At 46.6% G+C, this 11,633-nt stretch overlaps 1 protein-coding gene across 1 annotated transcript in view; it reads left to right on the forward strand.

Annotated features, from left to right (window-relative positions):
* ankfn1a (ankyrin repeat and fibronectin type III domain containing 1a) overlaps positions 1-11,633 on the forward strand; it is a 77,126-nt gene that overhangs the window by 33,038 nt on the left and 32,455 nt on the right. The window contains 2 exon segments of the mRNA XM_019362386.2: positions 4,748-4,943; positions 9,928-10,138. Of these exon segments, the coding sequence (XP_019217931.1) occupies positions 4,748-4,943; positions 9,928-10,138 (407 nt within the window).

An 11,633-nucleotide genomic window follows, 5' to 3' on the forward strand; every position in this document is an offset into this window, starting at 1 on the left:
CAATTTGTTCCTCTTTAATAATTTACACTTTTCTCTCATCAGTGACCAGCACACACACACACACACACACACAGTTTGTGTGTATGAGCCATTAGTGTAACATTAACAAACACTAAGCATGAGCTTCAGGCCCGACGGACTCCCTCCTGACTCCAGCACACTTTGCTTTTCCCCACATGAAGGCTGAGAGCTTTTCCACAAAGAAACGTGTGAAATGATGAGAAGAATCATCTGAAGCAGGATCAGTACAAGAGCTGAAACCTGAAAGGTGTAAAAGCAGCCGATGTCACAGCTGGAGGTGAAATTAGCCTTTCAATGGGGGTGCTGGTTATTCCAGGTTACAGATGCTCAAGATTAGCAAAGAAATCCAATTATTTCTAACAGAGTCGTGTCAGCTGCAGAGAGCCAGCTGGGCCCTTAAAGATAAGAAACCTCTGCGATGCCCGAGGGCCCCTTTGTATGCACAGCACTGGCCGCTTCGCACAGCTACTGTCCATTTACACCAGCGGGGGTACTCGCTTCCACCCGGACGATAGGCTCTGGCCAAACCGCCACATCAGCGCTGGTACAGGAGCAGAAGAACCGGTCCAACCTGGAAACCTGCGAGTTTTCTTCCAGAACGTTTCATAATTTCAGGCTGTTGCAGTGTCTCTCTGTGTCATTCAGCAGAAGCACAAACTGCCATGTTACAAAGACCAAAGGTTGCTCTGCAGCGTCTGTGCATGTGGCGTGAGCAATAACCATCAACTGTATATAAACGATGGAGACCGTGACGTCACTTAGGACCCATGATTTTTCGCTTCATTTTGTTTGTCGTAGTGTGAGAGCTTCACACAGACGGAGTAATCAGATAATCAGTAACATCCAGTCAGAATCCTCGAATTTCACTCACCAAAACTGGAGCTCAGAGTTTTTGGACAGTGTTAGTGAAATTAACCAGCAGCCATATCACTGGTCACATAACTGTCTAATTAAAGATTGAATGCCTAGCCATTTATATCAGTATTTATAACAGCTGATGAATATGAACATTTAAAAACTCATGTTTTCAGACTTGATGTTGCATAGTTTTTCCACCAGAGGGCACTCTGCAGCTTCCCTGTTGGCTACACAAATTTTTGGAAATCCAGGAATGGCAACCAGCTGATCTGAACAGTGGGGAACAAGTAAAGCAAGTAAATAATATAACTACTCATAATAAATGTTCACGAAATCTGTTTGTTTCGTCTCTGAAATTTAAATTATGTCAGCAGATATCTAATATCAGTCAGGCGCCATTAGAAAGGCTCAACATAAACACAGCCCACAGCTCCGGTTCAGTCCTAAGCTGAGGTGAAGCCTAGCAGACAGCCATCTGAGGCACCATCCACCTGTCAGTCGAAGAGGGCCCGCCCCTAATGTTGCAAACTTTAAACCTAAATATAATTTAAACAGCTGAGTTATGAAACATCAATAAAAAGTAGAGGATCAGTAACAGAGCCCTGTGGAACTCCCTGACCTTTAAAAACACACTCAGTGACGACCTCTCTGGTTTCTGTTAGTCTGCTGGGTGGATACTGGATACCAGTCATGGCAGATGGCCCCACCCCTCCCTGAGCCTGGTTCTGCCGGAGGTTTCTTCCTGTTAAAAGGGAGTTTTTCCTTCCCACTGTCGCCAAAGTGCTTGCTCATAGGGGGTCATATGATTGTTGGGTTTTTCTCTGTATGTATTATTGTAGGATCTACCTCACAATATAAAGCACCTTGAGGCGACTGTTGTTGTGATTTGGTGCTGTGTAAATAAAAATGAATTGAATTGTATCCACAGAAATCCTGTGTGGGGTTCAAAATGCTCCAAGGCTCATTACGTCATGTTTTTTGAACAGCTGTTTTCAGCACATTACTGTAAGCAGCTAATTTCAGCTGCACATGCTGTTCCTGACTTAACCCCAAAGGAGATTTGTGTCTTCTCCTGGTGTTGAAGCCGCTCCATGTAGCACTACGCTGTCACTCGTTCTGTTAGTAACACATAACTAAAGCGAGTCTCCCCCCTACAGGTGGTATGAAGGGGGAGACCAGAACAGGCTGTAAATGTGTGAGTCTGCTTTAGTTACTGACTGTTTGCACCTGAGTGAGAAATAGTACCAGACCAGCCTGTCCACAGGAGAACTTGGTGACACTGGGTTTGTTAGGATGGGTGCTGCTCTTGTACTGGTTTGTATCATCTGCTCCTGAATGATTTCTGTGCCTCCCACATCCTGATGTCACACTGAATCCTGTTAAATACGCGATGTTTGCCTCTGTTTTCCCTCCAAAGCCGTTTGAAAGCCCCACAATTCAGCGTTCAGCTCTTCATGTTTTAGAGGTTTTAAAATGAAATGTATTTTTTAATCCACTCTCCCTTCCTTTGTGTTCGAGGCTGCAGGATTAAATCATGAGTCATTTTGCTAACAGCAGGTTTTTATGGCAAATTCATTAGCGGACTGATTACCTGCTATTCTAAACGACCGTCCTCGCCATCCTGCGAGCAAATTAAGCTCTGGTTTCAGATTCGATACAGAGCCATTGAAGCCCATTTTCCCTCTGATGTGATGATTGTGACACACAGGGCGCAGAGTAAGAGAGCCAATCAGCCGCAGCGTGGCGGCTCTGCGAGGTCCTGCCGGACTGAGGCCACGATGGTTGGGCAAACCGGCAGTTTTCATCGGGTGCCGGCTGGCGGCGCCTCGCTGCAGGTGTGCTTCCTGTGGCCGTGAGAAAAAGAGTCAGGCAGTAATAAGAGAAAAGCTTGTGACGAGGCGACGCTGAGCTTAAATATGCATCGAACGGCGGACAGAGTGAGCCGACGTCACAGAATTATTTTCATTATGACGATAACGACTGGAAAAATGTTACAAACATCTGTGTGCAGCTGGAGGCGTCACATCATGCAGCTCTGTCAGAGTCATGCACATGGGCTGGTTGTGAGTGGAGGGGTTACTTTTTGCTTCATCTTTTACATCATTTACTATCCAGCCACTTCATTAGGTACACTTGTTCAAACAAATATCTAATCACCCAATCACAAGGCAGCATCAGACTCTGACGGCACGACTGGGATTTTCCCACCAACCACCTCTGAGTCTGCAAAGAAAAGTTCCCGGGAGCAGCAGCTCGGTCAGAGGTCAGAGGTCAGAGATTAGGACAGAGTGCTTTGAGCTGATTGAAAGGAAACTCAAACAACCACTCAGTACAATCACAGTGTGCAGAAGAGCATCTGTGAAGCCTGAAGCAGATGAGCTTCAGCAGCAGAAGACTGTGTCACTCCTGTCAGTGAGAACAGGAAGCTGAGCCTACGATTCACACAGACTCACAAACCCGGACACCAGAAGGTGGAGAAACGCTTCCTGGTCCGATGAGTGTCGGCTGGTCGAGTTTGGTAGCGCGGATCCATCCTGCCTGTGTCAGCGGTTGCTGCTGACCACGTCCGTCGACCACAGTGCACCGTCTTCAGCAGGAGCTCATCTCAGACTGCTTTATAGAACATGACGACGAGTCCACTGCCCTCAGACGGCCTCCACAGTCACGGGTCCAACAGGGCAGTTCTGGGAGGTGGAGGAACGGGACTGTCCTCATGGATGCAGCCGACAAATCTGCAGCTGATGTCACGATGATGTCATGATGATGTCATGTAACGATGGACCAAAAAGAATGTTTCCAGCACTGTGTTGAATCTGTGAGTTAGAGCAGCTCTGAATATGTTGCCTATTTAAAAAAAACATTGGGGGTTTTTTTGTGTGCAGAGAGCAAATGATGCAAAAGAAAAAAAGAGAAACCACAACTGGGTGTGAAACGCCGAGGTCCTGGGCCTGAGCTGGGCGTGCAGCTCCAACCCTGACACGACTCAGCCTGTTTCTTGTGCTCTTTTCTGACTTTCACTTGTTCCATTGAGGCTTAGCAGCGAGCGCAGTCGTCGGGTTTCTCCTTCTTTGGTTCCCTGCAGGAGCCGTTTGACAGTTTCCTCGTTTCAGTGACATGTTGAACTTATCCCGGCGTAATGCGGAGAGCGAGCGAGGGCTGGAGGCGACGGGAAGCCGTTTAGCTGCCTGATCAAAAACTGAAGGGATTTTTTTTGACAATGCAACGGCAGAAGGGGTTTCAAGCAGAGCGGGAGCACTGACAGGTTGAAAAGCCACTTTATACATGCTGCAGCCTTTTATAAAGGCTGCATATTAATAAGCACAATCTTTAATCGAGTTTGACTCTTTAAGTGCTTCCTGATCTGCTCCACGACGAGCTCACACAAACTTCAGCTCCTCCCGGCTCATTTGTGGGAAATATATTTTGACAGTTTCTGGTCAAAGATGGAGATTTGAGTAACAGACGGTTACTTTAATTAATTTAATCATGTGTAATGGAAGAGTCTGTGGATTATTTTCACCCGAGCTAAACAAACGTGTTTATTGTCTCGACTTTTGGCGCGTGCTGTAAAACTGTGGACGTCCTCAGAGGTTCTGATTGGTGGTTTTTGCAGCTGCTTTAAAATCTAGTCTGTCAGCATTACTGATGTAAAGGATCCTCCCAGCGACTGTGATGGTAACGGGTCCAAATTAAGCAGTGGTTACTCAGCATAACTCTGGTTCTATGAGGATGTGTAATGTCAAAGCTCAAACTGATTTTTTTATCCTGTAATTAATATTTAATGACACACTTATGTGACCCCTGTTTGTCTTTATCGGATGCTTAATCCCAACAGCTAATGTCGATCTTTGCATTTCCATCCCAGCAGACGCCTCCCGGGTGTTATGACGCAGCAGATGCAGAACCTGCAGTTGTCCCAGACCAGGAAGTGCCCCGGCGGGCCGGCCTCCCCCAATGCCGCCAAGCGCCTCTACAGGAACCTGTCGGAGAAGCTGCGAGGAAGCACCTCCTCCTTCGAAGACGCCTACTTCTTTGGCAAGACGGATCGGCTCCGTAAAGCCTCGGTGAGTTCAGGCGCGCCTCGGTCACTGCATCACTGACTCATCACGGCAGGTTTGTTTTAACTGCAGCACAGACGCTGGATATGAATCCTGCGGGGTTTGAACACAAAGAGCCGGATGAGGCCGATGTTACTCTGACAGTTCATCGCTCAAAAATCCATTTAACCTAATGCGTCCTCTTAGTCAGCCTCCAGCTTTAATTTGTGTCCTAATTAGTAGAAACACTGCAAACAGGAAGTCTCTTTACGTCTTGGGATTAGTGTGAAAATCAGCAGTGAAACTATCCTGTCACCACATCGCTGAGTCTGTTTGCAGACGTGCTTTACACTCACACAGCAAACACGCTTCACATTTCAGCAGCTGGAAACTGTTTTCTGTACAACGGAATAAAAACACTAACATACGGCACAAAAACATGAATAAAGGTGATTTAATAATCATTACAGTGTGTTCAGTTTTATTTACATAGCACCGAATTACAGATGGCACAGGCGTCACAGCGCTGCAGGTAAAGACACCACAGTAACACAGGGAGCGTGCAGGGACTGATGTTCAGGTATTCGCTCAGATCGAGTCTTTAAAAGACTCCTGTAAGCCTGATCATGAAAAACTCTCTACGTGTTCATGTGATGCTTTTTTTTTTGTACGAGCGTTGCCGTGGCGATGGCTGGCCTGACGAGGGGAAACCCCGTCTCTGACCAAAGGATCAATAAACGCGCTTTCGCTAATTCTGTTAACGGCGATGTCGTCAGAGCCTCTGCTCTCGACTGTCGCGCCTTTAATCTGATCTCAGACCAGCATCCTAAAGACAGACTGTCCGTCACTCCACGGCTGCAGAGTTCGGTGAACTGAGAACGCAGAGTTGCTCAAGGACACTGTGGACGGTGTCTTTGGTTTGTAGCAGCACGCCATCTTTTCTCAGGCTCGTCTCTGTCTGCTGCCATCATCACCGCCTCCCTGCTGCCCTGCGAAACATTTGGTCGCTGCGACTCATCATGTGTGACAAGTGTTACAGGTCATGTTGCACACACGTGTGTGTGTGTGTGTGTGTGTGTGTGTGTGTGTGTGTGTGTGTGTGTGTGTGTGTGTGTGTGTGTGTAAAGCTTTCCAGAACTCTCTCTGCCAGCCTGCTGACATTTACAAACCAGCCACAGCAGCAGACATGAAACAAAGAGGCAGACGGGGGAGGAAACAAAAGGCTCCGAGTACAGCGAAGTACGAGTCGATCTGCAGAACTCTGCTGACGTTTAGGCTCAGAGTCTGAATCTCCACCATCCAAAGGTCCCCGTGTTCATTCTGCAGGAGCCCAAACTCACAAGGAGCTGCAGCAGATGGACCACAGACGGAGAGAGGGAGACCATTTCCAGGGTCAGGTTCTCCAAAACAAAGATAATAACCAACCCCAACAAAGTCCAAAAACCATCCAATGGGGGTCCAGTGTCCACAGAACATTCTCAAGGACGTCCCAAATCCAAGCTGTAAATTAGAATCAGCTAAACCAGTCGAGATGGTAAACTGGTCCCAAACAAGTTCAAAACCATCCCTGGTGTAAACAGAACACCAGGTTCAGAGTAACAAGTAGAAACAAGTTCAGCCTCAAAACGCTCCGAATCCAGGAAGCTCGTTCCCAAACTCTTCCAAAACGGTTTCAAACCAACTCCAGTGAAAAGACGCATCCGAAATTAGTACAAGCTGTCTTTAGTTCTTAGAAGTTAAATCTCTGCCACAGATTGTTCAGAGTCGTTCAGCAGCAGGAAAACAAACCTCCAGGACTACATGAAGACACCGAGACACTTTCAGTCCACAGAACAAGTGTTTCACGATGGTCAACTAGTTCAAAACCACAACCATAGTCCACTGATCTTAATCCTAAAGATACTGACACAGACTGAAAACCTGTGACTCGTCCACCAGGCCAGTGTCCAGTGTCCACAGAACAACTGCAGCAAGTTCCTAAGATACTCCAAGAAGCATCCAAACCCAGTCACAGGTGACTCTGAATCTCCGCCCACATCAGCTCCTCCCAGTTTAGTCTGAAAGTGTTGAAATCAAGCTGAGACTAAATTCACTGAAACCGACTGTGGGAAGTTCCCCAAGATTTTAAATCAGCACAGTCCAGTCAAAGGTGGAAACATCACTAACAGAACTGGAGTGAGCCCAAACCAACACTGGTGAGCTCTCCACTTCAAAACCTCTAATCTGTATCTAAATCCAGGAGCCTCCAAAAAAGACGTGAAAATCTCCCAGAGAAACCAGTCAAACCAGTCCAAGACTGGTGCTAAATCAACCCAAGCTGGTCCTGAATCAGCGTTAATCCAACTTTAAACCAGTTAATGAGGGCCCACGTCGTCTCTGACGGTCTGCAGCTCCACCTGCACCACCCAGCGTGTGTTCTGTTAAAGGCTTTGTGGTCTCAGGAGGCGTAGCTCAGCCCGGCGCCGTCCTCAGCGATAACAGCCACGCAGCGGCCTGCAGGATGCGTTTCTCTGTTCACACGCTTTGTGATAAACCTGAAAGGAGCCGGCGCGCTGTGGACGGTCGCTGTCGCTCTCTGTCAGCCTGACAAAGAACAAATTAAAATGTTTCCATATCCGCTCGCTGCCGTCACGTCTACAGAGACAAACGAAGGAAACAGGAGCCGTTTCCAGCCTGGGAAGGCTGAGCAGAGAAACACTTTGTTCCCGTGTCACCAGCTTCCTCCTCGCTGCTTCTTTACTCCGTGAGGAGGAAACATTCGAAAAGTCGTCTCGTTTCCAGCACTCAGGTTTTATATGTGGAAACATCGAGAAATGTAGTACAAATACACTGTGATGAAGTTTGGTGTATTTATACCTTTATTACTTACAGGGTACGTTTATTGGAGTTGCCACAATTATGAATAGATCACTGTGTAACTATGTTACGACCCGGCTCAAAGCCGCAACATAAAAAAAGAAGATGAATACCAGATTGAAGGTGAGAAGAGGTTTTATCTTAAAATGGAATACCAGGTTGGTGCCACCAAGGCAAAGACAAGTGAGCTCCCCGGGAAGCTTGCCTCAGGTATGCCTTTATCCACACCTGACTAGGAGTGGCCAGTTAGCACCAGCTGAACACACTGAGCAGATTAGAGGCTGCAGAGGGACGTAACAAATTACAATACATTAGTGTAACTATAGTATAATTAGTGTAATATAAAGTTTAGTGATAATAAAGTAAAAACACATAGATAAACATCTGCAGAATAGTAATAAATAATTATAGTATAATTATAAATATTGTATTTACATTATTTGTAATTAAATACAGTAAAACACTGTTTATATAAATGTTATTAATTATTACATTTTTATAATTACATTGTTACATTATAAATTAGTTTAATGCAGTATGATGAGTGTAATATGATGATGTGATTATAATATATGTTAAATACAGTGTATTTATAATGATAATTACAGTAATGTTTAATCCCATAAATAAGTAAAGGGTCATTTTAATATTCTGGTGTGATCATTTTAAATTACAGTGCATTTATAAATGAACTGACTAATTACTAATTAGTTACATTCATTCATGTTACATTATATTACAGTGTATTCTTTATGTCTACGAGTCTTATAATAAAATAAAGTGTGATTACTGTTTAGTACAAAGTATAAAGTATAAGTATGTAAAATTCTAAAGTATTTAAAGTAAAGTTTGAAGTTTGCTCAGTAAAGAAATATTTTTCCCTGAACAATGAAATTCTTCTTTTGCTTTCCACAAAAAATTAAATTAAAATAATAACAAAATAACACAGTGTAATTAAAGTATAATAATAATAAATGATAACTGCTCTATTTTAGTTTCTGTTGGCCAGTTTTGGACAGCTCCGCTCGCCAGAATCCAGACTTTGTTTTTAATCGCTGACCGTCGTCGTGGTCTAATCCTGTCACCGATGACAGATCCGTCAGGGTGAACGTCGTCTCTGTCTCGGGTCGCCACGGTTTCACTCGCTGTTTGTGAGCTCAGTCAGATCAGGCGGCTCATTTCAGAAACACTGAGCCGACGCTCGAGCGAGTCATCAGAATCAGAATCAGCAGATTAAAGAGTGAAAGTGACTCAAATCATCTCATCTAAACGTCCACTTCAGCAAAAAGGTTGTTTTCAGCTGCTTCTTCTTTGAATAAACAGCAAACTGATCATACTGAGTGTCATGTGACCTGAGCTCAGCGGCCTTTGACCTTCTCTGGGCACCGACAGACACACAGTTACACACACACAGTGTCTCAGCACAAACATGGAGAGATCAGGAATCCTGAGGACGGCTCACTGACAACACAAACTGCTGCAGGCCTGTTCCCATGGTGACCACATGATCGTGCGCACATGTCATACGTGTCCGATTCACGCTATGATGTCCCCGAGGCGCCTGAGCATTGGTGTCAGAGATGCTCCACGTGAGGTCTGAGGGGGATGAAGCGGCGCGGCGTTCCCCGCCAGGCATCAAACGCCAGCAGGAACTTCCATCGTCCCGCGGCGTGCAGGTGAGGTGGGCACGGCCGGCGCCAAAGGTGGGAGACGTACAGCTCCGTCCCCGAAAGGATGATCCAAACAGCGGCGTTTTTTAAACTCATCACACGTGGAAACTGAGAAATGTTCTCTGTTCTTTTAAGGATGTCTGCTCTGATTCAAACAGCTGCTGGAACATCTGGCGGCTAACGAGGCTGCTTAATCACATGATTGGTGTAAAGCGAGCGCCCAGAGAGCTCCGTGTTTCAGAGCTGAAGCTGTGGAAACACCGTGTGCTCATAAACCATCAGTACAGGAAGCTCAAACTGTCGATCAGGAAATGCCGCCGTCGTCTCCTAGCCAGAGCTCGTTCGATGGTCTGCTGGTTGTTGTTTAGCTTCCTGTTGTTTTGCTTGTTTTGGCTCCAGGTTTGTATGATCTTCACGTTTGGTTTGTGTCATAAAGTCACATGACCACGTGTCCAGACTGGTAAAATGCTGGTTCTCGCTTTCAGACGATGCAGGGCAGCGACTGCATCTTTGAGGCGGTGGAGCAGCAGGACCTGGACGCCGTGCAGATCCTCCTGTACCAGTTTTCAGCCGAAGAGCTGGACCTGAACACCCCCAACAGCCAGGGCCTGACGCCGCTCGACATCGCCATCATGACCAACAACACGCCCATCGCCAAGCTGCTGCTGAAAGCAGGCGGCAAGGAGAGCCCGCACTGTGAGTACGCCACATCAGGCAGGTTTGGCCCTGAAGCCAGACTGCAGCGCACACAGCGTCCCAGTGTTGGTCTTTAAACGTGTCAGACTTCATGTTGTAAATCTGTGTCAGAACCACCTGAAACTAAATCAGTCCCGCCGGGTCAGAACGTTTTGTCGTCACTTGTGATTCGAAAGGTTGAAAGTGTGTCGAGTGCTGTGCTTCATCTGTGCGAGCACTCCAAGCCTCCAGCGACGAGGCCAATTACAGCTCCACGAGCCGGGAGACTCCGCGGGCTTATCTCCACGTCTCTATCAGCTGTCACGTCTGATGGTTTGTGCCCGCCTGACCTTTCAGCCCGACAGACAGAAACCTCATTTACAGGCGAGCCGTCAGAGCCGACGTCCCGTCAGCGCGGCTCGTCAGGAGGTCGCTCGGGTCAAATGTGGGCGTTTTGGGTTTTAGTGGTGTGCGAGGCAGAAAACAGACGTTTGTGCCACCTCCTGCAGCGGCGTTCACTCAACAACTCAGACGTGAAATGAAAAAACCAACAGAAGCTTTCAGAGGACTGACGGCGTGTCGGTCGGCTCTTTTCCTGGTGAAACACTTCCAGAAACTCTTCACATAAAGAAATCTTTTATGCATAAACAGAAAATACCAAAGAAACAGCTTCGAGCTCAGCTGCAGACTGACTGAGCAGGAGAGACAGCTCCATCGTGCTGCTGATCGAAGTGTTTTTACTGTTAGCAGCCTGTGGCACCGTCAGTAATCACTGCTAATTGGTTAATAACTGATTTGTAAACCAGCTGCTGGCTGATGGTTTGTGTGTCGTTGGGTTTTTCTGTAGTTCAGAGGTTCAGAGCGCTGGGATCAGTGATTAAGCTTTAATTAAACCACAACGACCTTTAGCAGCGCGCTACATAAAACATGGTTACAGTTCTCAGGAGCTGCGGGGTCGACAACAACCTGCAGGTCTGAAGAGCGTTCAGCTCTGAGTCACTGCTCTCACTCTGCAGCTGCAAAAGTGTGCAGCCGGTCCGCATAGTTATGCTGAGCCGCAATGGCGGCGGTGGTGGCGGCGGCGGTGGTTAGCGTGCATACAGACACAAAACAGTCTGAATTTAACGCTGCGCAGACAGATTTCAGTCTCACTTTATTTCTCGTTCAGTGAATAAACGATCATAATGAGAGAAACAGTTTCATTAGACACTAACGGCGGCCAGTGTTACAGCTTCCTATAAAAACGCTCCAATAAGCAGAACACGCTGAACACAAACTGTAAATGTGACATTTTCAGTTTGTGATGAACGCAGCACAAACGCAGCTCTCTGATTCTTCCACAACACTCAACGTACTCTGAGAGTACGCACGCACCATCAGTCCAGTCCACCTTAAACTAAACCAGAGTGCTTCGTGGTGACTGACGGGCTCGACAGGCTGACTGCCAGCACGAAAACAATGAAACTGATTTACAGACGGCAAAATTACAGAGCAGCTGGAGGTGAGAGCAGTTTGA

This window comes from Oreochromis niloticus, linkage group LG8 (assembly GCF_001858045.2).
Source record: "Oreochromis niloticus isolate F11D_XX linkage group LG8, O_niloticus_UMD_NMBU, whole genome shotgun sequence".
NCBI classification, from domain to species: Eukaryota; Metazoa; Chordata; class Actinopteri; order Cichliformes; family Cichlidae; genus Oreochromis; species Oreochromis niloticus.